This window comes from Anser anser, assembly GCF_964211835.1.
Source record: "Anser anser genome assembly, chromosome: 23".
NCBI lineage: Eukaryota > Metazoa > Chordata > Aves > Anseriformes > Anatidae > Anser > Anser anser.
In genome coordinates, this window is record NC_139744.1 from 5,170,316 (window position 1) to 5,187,643 (window position 17,328).

General features: G+C 54.2%; 1 protein-coding gene and 3 pseudogenes across 4 annotated transcripts; 2 read left to right on the top strand and 2 right to left on the bottom strand.

Annotated features, from left to right (window-relative positions):
- Positions 1–84: 84 nt before the first annotated feature.
- Positions 85–1,975, bottom strand: LOC310885844 (feather keratin 1-like; annotated as a pseudogene). Its single transcript, XR_014589250.1, has 2 exons — positions 1,213–1,975; positions 85–849 (listed from the first exon to the last, which is right to left on the bottom strand). The product of XR_014589250.1 is annotated as a feather keratin 1-like (transcript).
- A 2,819-nt stretch (positions 1,976–4,794) lies between these two features.
- Positions 4,795–6,382, top strand: LOC310885841 (feather keratin 1-like; annotated as a pseudogene). The gene is made up of 2 exons (XR_014589251.1): positions 4,795–5,254; positions 5,618–6,382. The product of XR_014589251.1 is annotated as a feather keratin 1-like (transcript).
- A 2,974-nt stretch (positions 6,383–9,356) lies between these two features.
- On the bottom strand, positions 9,357–11,241 carry LOC310885843 (feather keratin 1-like; annotated as a pseudogene). Its single transcript, XR_014589252.1, has 2 exons — positions 10,485–11,241; positions 9,357–10,121 (listed from the first exon to the last, which is right to left on the bottom strand). The product of XR_014589252.1 is annotated as a feather keratin 1-like (transcript).
- Positions 11,242–14,798: 3,557 nt separating this feature from the next.
- LOC310885842 (feather keratin 1-like) lies at positions 14,799–16,018 on the top strand (the record flags this gene model as incomplete). The annotated part of the gene is made up of 2 exons (XM_083809647.1): positions 14,799–14,921; positions 15,254–16,018. 2 exons carry the CDS (start codon positions 14,799–14,801, stop codon positions 15,587–15,589), a joined length of 459 nt encoding a protein of 152 aa, XP_083665773.1. The 3' UTR covers positions 15,590–16,018.
- Between the last annotated feature and the right edge of the window lie 1,310 nt (positions 16,019–17,328).

The window sequence follows — 17,328 nt, forward strand, 5'->3', positions numbered from 1 at the left end:
CCAGAACTACCAGTCAGCAACACCTCTCTCCCCAGGCACCCTGGAAGAGTAGCTGCAGGGGAAGGACAACTCAGAGGCGAAGGCTGAGATGCAGCAGAACTTTAATATTCGAGTCAAAAGATGGAAAAGAGGTTGCTCCGAGAGGAAGCCCCAGTGCAGGAAGCACCAGGGGCAGACGAGAGCATGAGCTGTGTGGCCTTGGTGGGCATGCCACCATTTGACCACCTGTCTGCTCCACTGAGGGAGAAGGGTCAGCATGTCCTCTCAATGATGACGTTGTGGGACTCAGAACACGGTGGAACCGTGCTGAGTAACAAGGACATTGGTGGGAAAGGAGAGAGTGGAGGAGGGGAAAGGCAGACATGGGCCGTGCTCTCCGAGAGACCCATCTTCTTCCAAGGGGTGATGGGGAGGTTTGGCCACCCTGAACATAAGAAGCCTATGCTCTGTGCCCTATCCGCTGCCAACATCTGGGTCCCTGGGGGTTTTTCTCCAGGGCCATTGCCAGCAGTTTTAGCACGGGAGACACCTTGTGCCGCAGGAGCGGCTGCCAAAGCCAGAGAGGCCAAAGCCCCCAGAGGAGATGGGCACTCCCTGAGAGCTGAGGATGCTGCCAACGGCAGCGGAGGTGGAGGATCCCACGGCGGTGTTCTGCGGGAAGGAGCTGAGGATGGGGCCGGGCAGGGTCACCACCACAGGAGAGGGTTGGATGACGACAGTGGAGTCCTGGCACTGCTGGACACAGGGCTCATTGCAGCTGTTGGCCAGCGGGGTCGGGCCACAGGGTCCACATGGCAGGCACGGCAGGCACTGGTTGTAGCAGGACATGTCTCGGGGCAGGACGTGCACCTTGTGGGAGGGAGGCCCCAGAGGAGAATGTTGGTGAGACAGGAGCAGTCTGCCAGCACACCACTGGATAGCAATGGCACATGCTGTTTGGGGAGCCGGCAGATGTCTAAGGAGGCCCACAGCCATCTCCTTCCCTTTGTTCCCAACAGTGTTGGCAAGAACTTTCAGGCCAAAGGAGCTCCCCACCAAGCCCATATCTCGGGACGTACGTCAGCCAAGCCACAGCTTCACTTCATGACACATCTCCTGACCCCTTCCATCGCCCATGACTAGCAACCCGAAAACCCAGCAGAGGAGGAAGGTGCAGGCATGTTATGAGAACTCCCCAGGGATGAAAAGGAGGAGAAAGGCCTTAAGACTCACCTTGTTCCCAGGGAGATGCAGGAGAGAGGAGTGGATGAAGAGAGTGAGGAGATGGGGCCTCTTTTATACCTCTCCTGCATCGCCCCAGGCCCACAGTCACTCTACGCAGGCTGTAATTTTCCATCAGACTCACCTCAAATGCAAAATAGCCTTCCTAATGGCACAGGTTGTGCTTTGGTTTCCGTCAACTCTGCCATTTCATTTCCTCATTTCAGATTTGCCCAATTGGCATCAGAATCTCCTTTTAAGTACCAAGATGAGAGGTCAAGCATTTCCCTGGGCGGGAACACGTCAGTAGGGCAGCAGATGAGTCCTAAATGCTGGAGGGTGTATTGGGTTTCCTTGGCAAGGTTTTGGTAACGGGGTTCTGCAGGGGTGGTCTCTGTCAGAGGTGTCACAGAATCACAGAACTGTAGGGGTTGGAAGGGTCCTCAAGAGATCACCGGTTCCAACCCCCCTGCCAGAGCAGGTTCCCTAGAGCAGGTTGCCCATGTAAGTGTCCAAACGGGACTTGAATATCTCCAGAGAAGGAGACTCCATAACCTCCCTGGCCTGGCTATTCCAGTGTTCCATCACCCTTACCGTGAAAAAGTTCTTTCGCATGTTGGTGCGGAACTTCCTGTGATCATTTTTTTGGCCATTGCCCCTTGTCCTGTCCCCACAAACCACTGAAAAGTGGTTGGCCAAATCCCTCCGTCTCCCACACTTAAGATATTTGTAAACATTATTAAGATCCCCTCTCATTCTTCTTTCCTCAACGCTGAACAGACCCAGAAGCTGCCCCATGTTAGATAAGAGCCAGTTTCAGCTGGCTCCAAACTGGCCTGCTGCTGTCCAGAGCCAAACCAATATGCAATGTTTTTTTGGGCTGTGTGAGAACAGAATTAAGAAAAGGAAAACTACTCCTGCACAACAGCAGCTGGGACAGCGAGGAGTGAGAAACAGCCCTGCAGACACCAAGGTTGGTGAAGAAGGAGAGGGAGGAGGTGCTCCAGGTCCTAAAGCAGAATCATAGAATCATGGAATCATTAAGGTTGGAAAAGACCTCCAAGATCATCTGGTCCAAGCATCCCCCTATCACCAATATCATCCACTAAAGCATGTCCCCAAGTACCACAGCCAATCTTTCTTTAGACACCCCCTGGGATGATGACTCCACCACCGCTCTGGGCAACCCCTTCCAATACCTAACTACTCTTCCTGAGAAGAAATTTCTCCTCATTTCCAACCTGAACCTCCACTGGCGCAACCTGAGGCCATTCCCTCTAGTCCTATCACAAGTTATCTGTGAGAAGAGGCCGACCCCCAGCTCCTTTCAGGTAGTTGTAGAGGGCAGTAACGTCTCCCCTGAGCCTCCTCTTCTCCAGACTAAACAACCCCACTTCCCTCAGCTGCTCCTCCCAGGACTTGTGCTCCAGACCCTTCACCAGCTTTGTAGCCCTTCTCTGGACACACTCCAGGGCTACGATGTCTTTATAAACAAAGATATTAAAGAGGATGGGCCCCAACGCCGACAACCCTGGGGAACACCACTCGTGACCGGTCAACAGCTGGATTTGACTCCATTCAATCAGAAGTTCCCCTGCGGCCCGTGGAGAGGCCTCTGGTGGAGCAGGCTGTCCCCCTGCAGTCCATGGGTAGCACGGTGGAGCACATCTCCACACTGCAGCCCATGGAGGATTCCCCAGCGGAGCAGGCGGATCTTGCCTGAAGGAGGCTGTGGCCCATGGAGAGGACCACAGTGGTGCAGGCCCTGAGACAGAGCTGCAGCCCGTGGACAGGAGCCCACGCAGGAGCAGGGGTTCTGGGGGGAGCTGCCGCCCATGGGGGAAACCATGTCGGAGCAGTTTGCTCCTGACAGATGGACCCCGTGGTACGGACCCATATTTGCAGCAGTTCTTAAAGAGCTGCTGTCTGTGAGAAGCCCATGCAGGATCAATTTGGGAAGGAATAAATCCTGTGGGAGGGACCCTAATTTGGAACAAGTGCAGGGAGTTACTGTGAAGGAGGGGCAGAGTCGAAGTTTTATGGACTGACCACAGACCCCAGGGCATGTTCCCCTGCGCCACCTGGGGGAAGAACATAGAAGAGGGTGGCAGGGGAGGTTGTTTTTAGTTTGTTTTTAGTTTCTCACTGCTCTAGCTTGTTAGTAATAGGTAATTAATTACATTATTCTCCCTATTCTGAATCTGTCTTGTCCATGGTAATAATTGGTGATTGATCTCTCTGTCCTTATCTCAACCCTTGATCCCTTTTCATCGCATTTCCTCCCCCTTTCCCTTTGAGGAGGGGGAATAGATAGCAGTTGTGATGGAGCTCAGCTGCCCAGCTGAGTAAAACCGCCATAGAGTAGGTCAGAAGGGGTAGAAGATGAGTCCCAAGTGCTGGAGGGGTCCTGCATATATATCCTGCTGCCTATGCAGTGCCCTCCTGGATGACCAAAGCCTCCCTGGCCTGAGGACACAGCACATCCTTCTACCACTTGGCCTGGCTCCCAGACTGCTCCACCAGTCACAGCTCATTGCCTGCATAGGCAGATGGGCTGTGCTGCAGTTTTGAAATGCCCTGGCACAAGGCTGCTCCTTCTGGGGTGACATGTTGTCTGCTTGTTTGACCTTGTTCCCTCTTGTGGCTGTCTCCTGGGCTCTTCAGGCAACCCATGTTGTCAGCTGCTGTGAGGAAGGCAAAGGTTGCTCTCCTGAGCCAAAAACCAGAGGAATTGTTCACAGGGACAGTGCCTTGCTCCACCACTCTCCTTGCCATACCAAGCACTTTGGCCAGACTCATTCCCTGACCAGCAGCACACCCAAAGACATGCCCTGTTGTGCAAAACATGCCTGCAATCCTGTGAGCTGCCTGAGCTATGAGAGTACTTGTGAGAAGGTCATGCTGCAGGGTGATGGCTGTTGGGGCTGCCTGGAGCATGGCACAGCTTGAGCTTGGATTCGCATGGAGCTGCTTGGCCAGAGGGGGATTTAGCTTGCATGGTGCTCAGGCCTGCAGAGAGCAGGCAATCTGGCTTGGCCTCACGCCAAAAGCGTGGCACGTGGCCAATCCCAAATTAGAGCATGACTTGTCCTGGGCAGGGAGAGTCTCTCCCAGGAAGCTTGCCTGCTGAAGGCATTCCCTTGCCCTCCTGGGGTGTGTCCCAGCTGCCTCCCATGTCTGCAGGGCAGGGAAGAGCTTTGCTCATGCAGCAGGGATGCATTGCATCCTTGGTGGAGTCTGGGAGATGTTTCTGTAGCCAGGGCCCTTGTGAGCAAGTCCCCTCCCTGAGCACGTCCAGCTGAGTGGCAGTGCTGGTTCCTGCCAGCCCTCGCTAGATGAGGGGAACCTTCCTTGCCCCCCCCCAGTGGTGCTGGCTTGTGCTGTTGCCTGAGGAGGGCTTTGGGACGTGGCAGAGGAAGCGTGCTGAAGCTCTAATGCTGGAAGACTTATTGCCTGGGACCTAGCCAGGAGGGATGTTTTCTGCAACCCTTTCTTTCCCACCAGAAAGCACTCAGGAGAGCTCCTACACACAGCCCCATCCCTTTAGCCAGGTGGGTGAGGCCTGTGTGTCCCTTCCCTCCCACCGTCCATGTCTGACCATGCCCTGGGGGCAGATCTACTCAGAGGAGGTCCACAGGCAGCTCATGGGCAGCTTCTGGACATTTCTCACAGAGGCCACCCCTGCAGAACCCCGTTACCAAAACCTTGCCACGGAAACCCAATACACCCTCCAGCACTTAGGACTCATCTGCTGCCCTACTGACGTGTTCCCGCCCAGGGAAATGCTTGACCTCTCATCTTGGTACTTAAAAGGAGATTCTGATGCCAATTGGGCAAATCTGAAATGAGGAAATGAAATGGCAGAGTTGACGGAAACCAAAGCACAACCTGTGCCATTAGGAAGGCTATTTTGCATTTGAGGTGAGTCTGATGGAAAATTACAGCCTGCGTAGAGTGACTGTGGGCCTGGGGCGATGCAGGAGAGGTATAAAAGAGGCCCCATCTCCTCACTCTCTTCATCCACTCCTCTCTCCTGCATCTGCCTGGGAACAAGGTGAGTCTTAACGCCTTTCTCCTCCTTTTCATCCCTGGGGAGTTCTCATAACATGCCTGCACCTTCCTCCTCTGCTGGGTTTTCGGGTTGCTAGTCATGGGCGATGGAAGGGGTCAGGAGATGTGTCATGAAGTGAAGCTGTGGCTTGGCTGACGTACGTCCCGAGATATGGGCTTGGTGGGGAGCTCCTTTGGCCTGAAAGTTCTTGCCAACACTGTTGGGAACAAAGGGAAGGAGATGGCTGTGGGCCTCCTTAGACATCTGCCGGCTCCCCAAACAGCATGTGCCATTGCTATCCAGTGGTGTGCTGGCAGACTGCTCCTGTCTCACCAACATTCTCCTCTGGGGCCTCCCTCCCACAAGGTGCACGTCCTGCCCCGAGACATGTCCTGCTACAACCAGTGCCTGCCGTGCCTGCCATGTGGACCCTGTGGCCCGACCCCGCTGGCCAACAGCTGCAATGAGCCCTGTGTCCAGCAGTGCCAGGACTCCAACGTCTTCATCCAGCCCTCTCCCGTGGTGGTGACCCTGCCCGGCCCCATCCTCAGCTCCTTCCCGCAGAACACCGCCGTGGGATCCTCCACCTCCGCTGCCGTTGGCAGCATCCTCAGCTCTCAGGGAGTGCCCATCTCCTCTGGGGGCTTTGGCCTCTCTGGCTTTGGCAGCCGCTACTGTGGCAGGAGGTGCTTCCCGTGCTAAAGCTGCTGGCATTGGCTCTGGAGAAAGACCCCCAGAGACCCAGACTTTGGTAGCGGACTGGGCACAGAGCATAGGCTTCTTGTGTTCAGGGTGACCAAGCCTCCTCATCACCCCTTGGAAGAAGATGGGTCTCTTGGAGAGCATGGCCCATGTCTGCCTTATCCCTTCTCCACTCTCTCCTTTCCCGCCTGTGCCCTTGTTGCTCACCGCAACTTCTCTGGACCCTGAATCCCACAATTTCATCATAGAGAGGATCTTCTGTCCTGTCTCCCTCAGTGGAGTGGGCATATAGACATCTGGCAGGATGCCCACCATGGCCACACAGCCCATGCTCTCATCTGCCCCTGGTGCTTCCTGCACTGGGGCTTCCTCTCGGAGCAACCTCTTTTCCATCTTTTGACTCGAATATTAAAGTTTTGCTGCATCCTAGCCTGTGCCTCTGAGTTGTCCTTCCCCTGCAGACGCTCCAGACACCTGCTGTCAGGACCAATGCTGTTCCTCTGGGGACTTTGGTGGGAGTATTGGGCACATGGGTCCATTCACTTCCCCAAAGCGTAAGGCCCTGTGCAGTAGGGCCCCTTGGGAAAGCACTGTCACTCACACGTGAGGGAGGTGCCCATGAGTTCTGCAGGGCCGCTGGCCATCAGGCCCAGCTTTGCTGCCTCTCTGTCCTGGCGTGCCATCTTGGCCTCAGCGCACATCCTGCTGAAGGCGGCATGTGGCCACTGCTGGCCTCCAGTGAGGAGCCAGAGCTGCAGGAGACCCTGGGAGGGCAGCAGCCACACAGGTTCCTGGGAAGGGGCAGCAGGGGAGAGGGAGAGAGGCGAGAGGAGGGGCGGCAATTCCTTCTGCTCTGGGGGCAGCTGTGCTGGGCGGGGAGGCTTGTGCAGAAAATGGCGCCAGAGCAGGCCAGGAGAGGGAGTGGGGGAAGCAGGCTGTACTGGCTCTGGCTGTGATTGAGGCAATTGTCTTCACCATAGGCAATATGGTGCTGTGTTCTGATTGTGTGGCTAAAACAGTGGAGGTGACGCACCAACGATTTAGCTCAGCATCAAGGCCTTCTATCTGCACTTTCACAGAGCAGGCTAGGGTTGGGGAAGTTTTCAGGAGGGGACACAGTCAGGACAGCTGACCCGAATTTGCCAAAGGGATATTGCATACCATAGAGCATCATGCTCGGCAACAAAATGGCAGCACAGTTCTTCCAAACTTGCTGTTCTGCAGAGACTTCCTTGGCATTGGTCTGCTGGTGAAAGGTGGTCAGTCACAGCCTTTACGTCATTATCTTTTTCTCTTTTCTTCTCATTCCCTTCTTAAAATGTCATTATATTGACTGGGAAGTTTTTCTGTCTCTTGGTCTTGCAACTGCCACCCCTATCCTACTGTGGCTGTGGTGTGAGCGAGTGGGTGGTGGGTGTTTAGATCCTTGCTGGGGGTCAGCCCACCAGACAGGCTCACAGGCAGTGCATGTCCTCCTCCCCCTACTCCTTCCATGCAATGATATTGCATACCATAGAGCATCATGCTTGGCAAGAAAACAGCGGGACAGTTCTTCCAAAGTAGCCATCCTGCAGAGACTTGCTGGGCTTCTTTTTCCCATTCCCTCCTTAAAATGTCATTATATCAGCCGGGGAGTTTTCCTGTCTCTTCGTCTTCCAACTCTTTCCCCTGTCCTGCTGCGGCTGCAGCGTGAGCGAGTGCATGGTGGGTGCTTAGATGCTTGCCAGGGTCAACCCACCACACAGTCCTCCCCCTACTCCTTCCGTCTGTTCCCTGGGCTTCCTGCAAAACCTTGTGGGGAAGAGGGAGGCAGGGAGAGACTGAGGGCAGGAGGAGAGACAGCAGGTGCTTTCTGAGTGTCTCTAAGGGCCGTCCACAAGCTCCCCAAAGCAGCACCGCAGTCACCCAGAGCCCAGTCTTGCAGATGTCTTCCTGCCAGCCTGCCCTCACGCCACATCATCTATCTTGCAGCCCCTCTATGGCAGCAGACCAAAAGCTGGTCCAGGAAAAGTTACTTGGGTAGCAAACCCGTCCAGAGAGAAGTGACTCCCGGCAGTGCTCCGAGACATCGAGGACACCAATGACATCCCGGGCTGTGTGAGCAGAAGCATAGTCAGGAGCTCAAGAATCATAGAATTACAGAATCATGGAAGGGCTCAGGTTGGAAGGGACTTTAATGATCATCTAACTCCAAGCCCCCTGCCACAGACAGGGATGCCACTTGCTGTATCAGATTGGCCAAGGCCCCATCCAGAATGGCCTTGGACACCTCCAGCAATGGGGCATCCACAACGTCTCTTGGCAACCTGTTCCAGTGCCTCACTACTCTTACAGTGAAGAAATTCCTCTTAAGGTCTAGTCTAAATCTGTCCTCTTTTAGTTTAAGACCATTCCCCCTTGCCCTATCATGTTCTACCCAAGTAAAGAGTCCTTCTCAATCTTTTTTTCTGAGACCCCTTTAAGTACTGAAAGGTTACAATGAAGTCTCCCAGGAGTCATCTCTTCTCCAGGCTGAACATCTCGAGCTCTCTCAGCCTTTCTTCATAGGAGAGGCGCTCCAGCTGTCTGATCATATTTTACCCTACTCTGGACTCGCTCTAAGAAGTCCACATCTTTCTTGTGCCTGGGGCCCCAGACCTGGACTCACTACTCCAAATGTGGCCTCACGAGGGCAGAGCAGGATAAAGTCTCTCTCCAAGTCTCTCTCCACACAGCTGCTCTTGATGAGTTCTTCTCCCTGTCTGTACTCCTGTGTGGGACTGCCCTGAGCCAGGTGCAGCACCTTGCAGTTGGACTTGTTGAACCTCATGCGGTTCACATAGGCCCACTTCCCCAGCCTGTGGAGGTCCCTTTGAATGGCACCTCTTCCTTCTATCAACTGCACCACAGAGTTTGGTGTCATTGAGGGCAGTGACAATCCCACTCCGCTCAACACTCCTCCAAATGCATCTAGAACACTGTGTCCAGTTTTGGGCTCTGTAGCAGGAAAGACTTTGACCAAGCACAGCAAGTTCTGCAGTGTTGTTGTTAGGAAGGGTTTTCCTGGCTCCTCCTGGGCAGCTATGCCCTCCACCTTGTCAAGGACGTAGTCATCCCTCGTTCTTTACTACTTGCTTCATGCTGTTGTGCTAATCAGAGAAGAAGCAACAGTGTGCACACCAAAATGCACAGAGGCCACTCAACTACATTGGATAATTCCATCCAGCTCTAAGTAAGCAGATATTTAGAATCCAGACGGTGACCTGATGCGTGAAGAAGCATTCTGAATGCAAGCCTGTGTTAATGATTGCTAAGCATGAGCATCAGCAACCACCCGCTCCCAGAACTACCAGTCAGCAACACCTCTCTCCCCAGGCACCCTGGAAGAGTAGCTGCAGGGGAAGGACAACTCAGAGGCGAAGGCTGAGATGCAGCAGAACTTTAATATTCGAGTCAAAAGATGGAAAAGAGGTTGCTCCGAGAGGAAGCCCCAGTGCAGGAAGCACCAGGGGCAGACGAGAGCATGAGCTGTGTGGCCTTGGTGGGCATGCCACCATTTGACCACCTGTCTGCTCCACTGAGGGAGAAGGGTCAGCATGTCCTCTCAATGATGACGTTGTGGGACTCAGAACACGGTGGAACCGTGCTGAGTAACAAGGACATTGGTGGGAAAGGAGAGAGTGGAGGAGGGGAAAGGCAGACATGGGCCGTGCTCTCCGAGAGACCCATCTTCTTCCAAGGGGTGATGGGGAGGTTTGGCCACCCTGAACATAAGAAGCCTATGCTCTGTGCCCTATCCGCTGCCAACATCTGGGTCCCTGGGGGTTTTTCTCCAGGGCCATTGCCAGCAGTTTTAGCACGGGAGACACCTTGTGCCGCAGGAGCGGCTGCCAAAGCCAGAGAGGCCAAAGCCCCCAGAGGAGATGGGCACTCCCTGAGAGCTGAGGATGCTGCCAACGGCAGCGGAGGTGGAGGATCCCACGGCGGTGTTCTGCGGGAAGGAGCTGAGGATGGGGCCGGGCAGGGTCACCACCACGGGAGAGGGCTGGATGACGACAGTGGAGTCCTGGCACTGCTGGACACAGGGCTCATTGCAGCTGTTGGCCAGCGGGGTTGGGCCACAGGGTCCACATGGCAGGCACGGCAGGCACTGGTTGTAGCAGGACATGTCTCGGGGCAGGACGTGCACCTTGTGGGAGGGAGGCCCCAGAGGAGAATGTTGGTGAGACAGGAGCAGTCTGCCAGCACACCACTGGATAGCAATGGCACATGCTGTTTGGGGAGCCGGCAGATGTCTAAGGAGGCCCACAGCCATCTCCTTCCCTTTGTTCCCAACAGTGTTGGCAAGAACTTTCAGGCCAAAGGAGCTCCCCACCAAGCCCATATCTCGGGACGTACGTCAGCCAAGCCACAGCTTCACTTCATGACACATCTCCTGACCCCTTCCATCGCCCATGACTAGCAACCCGAAAACCCAGCAGAGGAGGAAGGTGCAGGCATGTTATAAGAACTCCCCAGGGATGAAAAGGAGGAGAAAGGCCTTAAGACTCACCTTGTTCCCAGGGAGATGCAGGAGAGAGGAGTGGATGAAGAGAGTGAGGAGATGGGGCCTCTTTTATACCTCTCCTGCATCGCCCCAGGCCCACAGTCACTCTACGCAGGCTGTAATTTTCCATCAGACTCACCTCAAATGCAAAATAGCCTTCCTAATGGCACAGGTTGTGCTTTGGTTTCCGTCAACTCTGCCATTTCATTTCCTCATTTCAGATTTGCCCAGTTGGCATCAGAATCTCCTTTTAAGTACCAAGATGAGAGGTCAAGCATTTCCCTGGGCGGGAACACGTCAGTAGGGCAGCAGATGAGTCCTAAATGCTGGAGGGTGTATTGGGTTTCCTTGGCAAGGTTTTGGTAACGGGGTTCTGCAGGGGTGGTCTCTGTCAGAGGTGTCACAGAATCACAGAACTGTAGGGGTTGGAAGGGTCCTCAAGAGATCACCGGTTCCAACCCCCCTGCCAGAGCAGGTTCCCTAGAGCAGGTTGCCCATGTAAGTGTCCAAACGGGACTTGAATATCTCCAGAGAAGGAGACTCCATAACCTCCCTGGCCTGGCTATTCCAGTGTTCCATCACCCTTACCGTGAAAAAGTTCTTTCGCATGTTGGTGCGGAACTTCCTGTGATCATTTTTTTGGCCATTGCCCCTTGTCCTGTCCCCACAAACCACTGAAAAGTGGTTGGCCAAATCCCTCCGTCTCCCACACTTAAGATATTTGTAAACATTATTAAGATCCCCTCTCATTCTTCTTTCCTCAACGCTGAACAGACCCAGAAGCTGCCCCATGTTAGATAAGAGCCAGTTTCAGCTGGCTCCAAACTGGCCTGCTGCTGTCCAGAGCCAAACCAATATGCAATGTTTTTTTGGGCTGTGTGAGAACAGAATTAAGAAAAGGAAAACTACTCCTGCACAACAGCAGCTGGGACAGCGAGGAGTGAGAAACAGCCCTGCAGACACCAAGGTTGGTGAAGAAGGAGAGGGAGGAGGTGCTCCAGGTCCTAAAGCAGAATCATAGAATCATGGAATCATTAAGGTTGGAAAAGACCTCCAAGATCATCTGGTCCAAGCATCCCCCTATCACCAATATCATCCACTAAAGCATGTCCCCAAGTACCACAGCCAATCTTTCTTTAGACACCCCCTGGGATGATGACTCCACCACCGCTCTGGGCAACCCCTTCCAATACCTAACTACTCTTCCTGAGAAGAAATTTCTCCTCATTTCCAACCTGAACCTCCACTGGCGCAACCTGAGGCCATTCCCTCTAGTCCTATCACAAGTTATCTGTGAGAAGAGGCCGACCCCCAGCTCCTTTCAGGTAGTTGTAGAGGGCAGTAACGTCTCCCCTGAGCCTCCTCTTCTCCAGACTAAACAACCCCACTTCCCTCAGCTGCTCCTCCCAGGACTTGTGCTCCAGACCCTTCACCAGCTTTGTAGCCCTTCTCTGGACACACTCCAGGGCTACGATGTCTTTATAAACAAAGATATTAAAGAGGATGGGCCCCAACACCGACAACCCTGGGGAACACCACTCGTGAAAGGCCAACAGCTGGATTTGACTCCATTCAATCAGAAGTTCCCCTGCGGCCCGTGGAGAGGCCTCTGGTGGAGCAGGCTGTCCCCCTGCAGTCCATGGGTAGCACGGTGGAGCACATCTCCACACTGCAGCCCATGGAGGATTCCCCAGCAGAGCAGGCGGATCTTGCCTGAAGGAGGCTGTGGCCCATGGAGAGGACCACAGTGGTGCAGGCCCTGGGCCAGAGCTGCAGCCCGTGGACAGGAGCCCACGCAGGAGCAGGGGTTCTGGGGGGAGCTGCCGCCCATGGGGGAAACCATGTCGGAGCAGTTTGCTCCTGACAGATGGACTCCGTGGTACGGACCCATATTTGCAGCAGTTCTTAAAGAGCTGCTGTCTGTGAGAAGCCCATGCAGGATCAATTTGGGAAGGAATAAATCCTGTGGGAGGGACCCTAATTTGGAACAAGTGCAGGGAGTTACTGTGAAGGAGGGGCAGAGTCGAAGTTTTATGGACTGACCACAGACCCCAGGGCATGTTCCCCTGCGCCACCTGGGGGAAGAACATAGAAGAGGGTGGCAGGGGAGGTTGTTTTTAGTTTGTTTTTAGTTTCTCACTGCTCTAGCTTGTTAGTAATAGGTAATTAATTACATTATTCTCCCTATTCTGAATCTGTCTTGTCCATGGCAATAATTGGTGATTGATCTCTCTGTCCTTATCTCAACCCTTGATCCCTTTTCATCGCATTTCCTCCCCCTTTCCCTTTGAGGAGGGGGAATAGATAGCAGTTGTGATGGAGCTCAGCTGCCCAGCTGAGTAAAACCGCCATAGAGTAGGTCAGAAGGGGTAGAAGATGAGTCCCAAGTGCTGGAGGGGTCCTGCATATCCTGCTGCCTATGCAGTGCCCTCCTGGATGACCAAAGCCTCCCTGGCCTGAGGACACAGCACATCCTTCTACCACTTGGCCTGGCTCCCAGACTGCTCCACCAGTCAAAGCTCATTGCCTGCATAGGCAGATGGGCTGTGCTGCAGTTTTGAAATGCCCTGGCACAAGGCTGCTCCTTCTGGGGTGACATGTTGTCTGCTTGTTTGACCTTGTTCCCTCTTGTGGCTGTCTCCTGGGCTCTTCAGGCAACCCATGTTGTCAGCTGCTGTGAGGAAGGCAAAGGTTGCTCTCCTGAGCCAAAAACCAGAGGAATTGTTCACAGGGACAGTGTCTTGCTCCACCACTCTCCTTGCCATACCAAGCACTTTGGCCAGACTCATTCCCTGACCAGCAGCGCACCCAAAGACATGCCCTGTTGTGCAAAACATGCCTGCAATCCTGTGAGCTGCCTGAGCTATGAGAGTTCTGGTCAGAAGGTCATGCTGCAGGGTGATGGCTGTTGGGGCTGCCTGGAGCATGGCACAGCTTGAGCTTGGATACGCATGGAGCTGCTTGGCCAGAGGGGGATTTAGCTTGCATGATGCTCAGGCCTGCAGAGAGCAGGCACTCTGGCTTGGCCTCACGCCAAAAGCGTGGCACGTGGCCAATCCCAAATTAGAGCATGACTTGTCCTGGGCAGGGAGAGTCTCCCCCCAGGAAGCTTGCCTGCTGAAGGCATTCCCTTGCCCTCCTGGGGTGTGTCCCAGCTGCCTCCCATGTCTGCAGGGCAGGGAAGAGCTTTGTTCATGCAGCAGGGATGCATTGCCTCCTTGGTGGAGTCTGGGAGATGTTTCTGTAGCCAGGGCCCTTGTGAGCAAGTCCCCTCCCTGAGCATGCCCAGCCGTGTGGCAGTGCCAGTTCCTTCCAGCCCTCGCTTGCTGAGGGGGAGCTTCCTTACCTGCCTTGTGGTGCTGGCTTGTGCTGTTGCCTGAGGAGGGCTCTGGGACATGGCGGAGGAGGCGGGCTGAAGCTCTAATGAGGGAAGACATATTGCCTGGGACCAAGAGACGAGTCCCAGCCAGGGAGATGTTTTCTGCAACACTTTCTTTTCCTCCAGAAAGCACTCAGGAGAGCTCCTACACACAGCCCCATCTCTTTAGCCAGGAGGGTGAGGCCTGTGTGTCCCTTGCCTCCCACCGCCCATGTTTGACCCTGCCCTGGGGGCAGACCTACTGAGAGGAGGTCCAGGGGATCCAGGATCAGAGGGTAGTTCAGTCCCCAGTCTGTAGTGCTGCAAGAGCTTGTTCCTCCTCCTGTGCAGGACCTGCTTTTTGTCCTTCTAGAATGCCATGAGGTCTGCTCCACTGTGCTACCCATGGGCTATAGAAGGACAACCTGCTCCAGCATGGACCTCTTCACATGCCTCAGGTGATATTCTGCTCTGGCACCAGGAGCACCTCCTCCCCCTTCTTCGTTACTAACCTTGGTATTTTCAAGGTTCTTTCTCACTCTTCTATCTTCCAGCTGCTGTTGTGCAGTAGTTTTCCTTTTCTTAATTCTGCTCTCACAGAACCACAAAGAACATCACGTTTTGGATCGGCTCTGGACATTAGCAGGTCCCATGTTAGATATCGGTTATCTAAAATGGAGCAGCTCCTGGACACCCCTCACAGAGGCCAGCCCTGCAGACCCACATTACCAAAACCAAAACCACGTAAACCCAGTACCCCCTCCAGAACTTAGGACTCATCTGCTGCCCCTGCTGACGTGTTCCCGCTCAGGGAAGTGCTTGACCTCTCATCTTGGTACTTAAAAGACTATTCTGAAGATAAATGGAAGATCAGAAATGAGGAAATGAAATGGCAGAATTGACAGAAACCAAAGCACAACCCATGCCATTAGGAAGGCTATTTTGCATTTGAGGTGAGTCTGATGGAAAATTACGGCCTGTGTAGAGTGACTGTGGGCCTGGGGCGATGCAGGAGAGGTATAAAAGCGGCCCCATCTCCTCACACTCTCATCCACTCCTCCTGCCTCCATCTCCCTGTGAAAGAGGTGAGTCGGAAGCCCTTTTATTGTCCTCAGTGTCCGTGGGGATTTCTTTGTGAATGACTGTGCCTTCATCCTCTGTTGGGTCACGAGAGCGGTACGGGTGTGTCATGGAGAAAAGCGGAGTCTAGACTAAGGTGTTTCCAAAGCTATGGGCTAGATGGGGAGCTTTATGGGCCTGGACATTCTTGTCAATACCGTTGGGGCCAAAGGGAATGAGGAGCCTTCTTAGACAGCTGACAGTTCCCCAAACACAATTAGCCCTGACTCTTCTGAGGTAGGCTGGCAGGCTGATCCTCACTCACCTCCATGATCCTCCGGGCCTTCCCTCCCACCAGGTGCACCTCCTGTCCCGAGACATGTCCTGCTACAACCAGTGCCTGCCGTGCCTGCCATGTGGACCCTGTGGCCCGACCCCACTGGCCAACAGCTGCAATGAGCCCTGTGTCCAGCAGTGCCAGGACTCCACTGTCGTCATCCAGCCCTCTCCCGTGGTGGTGACCCTGCCCGGCCCCATCCTCAGCTCCTTCCCGCAGAACACCGCCGTGGGATCCTCCACCTCCGCTGTCGTTGGCAGCATCCTCAGCTCTCAGGGAGTGCCCATCTCCTCCGGGGGCTTTGGCCTCTCTGGCTTTGGCAGCCGCTACTGCGGTAGGAGGTGCCTCCCTTGCTAAAGCTGCTGGCGATGGCCTTGGAGAAAGACCCTCAGGGACCCAAAAGTTGGTAGTGGACTGGGCACAGACCATCGGTTCTTCTGTTCAGAGGGGCCAAACTAACCCAAAAACCCTTTGCAAAAGGATGGGGCCACCCTGGGATCTCAGAAAGTACAGACCATGTCTGCCTTTCTCGTTTTGCACTCTCTCCTTTCCCACCTGTGTCCTTACTGTGTAGCACTGTTCCACTAGGCTCTGAGTCCAACAACGTCAGCCTAGAGAGGACCTTCTGGCCCTTCTCCCTCAGTGGAGTGGGTAGATGGACAGCTGGCGGGATGCCCACCAAGGCCACATAGAGCACGCTCTCGTCTGCCCCTGGTGCTTCCTGCACTGGAGCCTCCTCTCAAAGCAACCTCATTTCCTTCTTTTGACTCTAATATTAAAGTTCTGCTGCATCCCAGCCTGCGCCTCTGAGTTTTCCTTCCCCTGCAGACACTCCAGACACCAGCTGTTGGGACCGATACTATTGCTCTGGAGACGTTTGGGGGTGTGTTGGGCACATTGGGACCATTAACATTTCCCAAAGGGTGAGGCCCTGTGCAGTAGGGCCCCTTGGGAAAGCACAGTCACTCACATGTGAGAGAGGTGCCCATGAGTTCTGCAGGGCCGCTGGCCATCAGGCCCAGCTTTGCTGCCTCTCTGTCCTGGCGTGCCATCTTGGCCTCAGCGCACATCCTGCTGAAGGCGGCATGTGGCCACTGCTGGCCTCCAGTGAGGAGCCAGAGCTGCAGGAGACCCTGGGAGGGCAGCAGCCACACAGGTTCCTGGGAAGGGGCAGCAGGGGAGAGGGAGAGAGGCGAGAGGAGGGGCGGCAATTCCTTCTGCTCTGGGGGCAGCTGTCTGGGCGGGGAGGCTCGTGCAGAAAATGGCGCCAGAGCAGGCCAGGAGAGGGAGTGGGGGAAGCAGGCTGTACTGGCTCTGGCTGTGATTGAGGCAATTGTCTTCACCATAGGCAATATGGTGCTATGTTCTGATTGTGTGACTATAACAGTGGAGGTGACACACCAATGATTTAGAGCAGCGTCAAGGCCTTCTATGTTTCCTCTCTGCAACCCCAGAGAACGGTCTAGCAAGTGCTAGACTGTTAACTTTCCCCACAGCAGCCCCTAGAGTGCTGTGCTTTGCACTTGGAGCTGGAAGAGCATTGCTATCTCACCAATGTTTGGGCTATTACAGAGCAGTACTTGTGTGTCATCAATACTCTCTACAAGCCCCCCAAGGGCCCGAGGCGGGGAGTGGGCAAGAGGTGGGGAGGAGATATCACCAGGGCAGCTGAGCTAAACCAACCAAAGGGGTATTCCACACCGCTTGTCATCACAACCAAAAAAAAAAAAAAAAAAGTTGAAAGATGAGAAAGGGTAAGGGGTGCTCTCATTAAGAAAACATCTATCCTCCCAAACAACCACTACAACCACTACACTTATTGAGGCCTAGCTTCCCAAGACGTGGCTGAAAATTTCATACTGATGGGGAGGAGAGAATAATTGTTTTCTCTTTGCTTCTGCACATCTTTTCTTGTTTTTCTCTTTCTTTTTCTTTGAATTCCACTGTCATTTTCTCCATATGTGAGAAGACTTTTTTCCCTATAGTATTTTCTCCCACCCTTCTCATCCTTTTATGATGGGGAGCAAGAGAGCAGTTTGGTGAAGTTTAGTTTGCCAGCAATGTGTAACCATCAGAATGGGAAGTGCTCAGAAGGG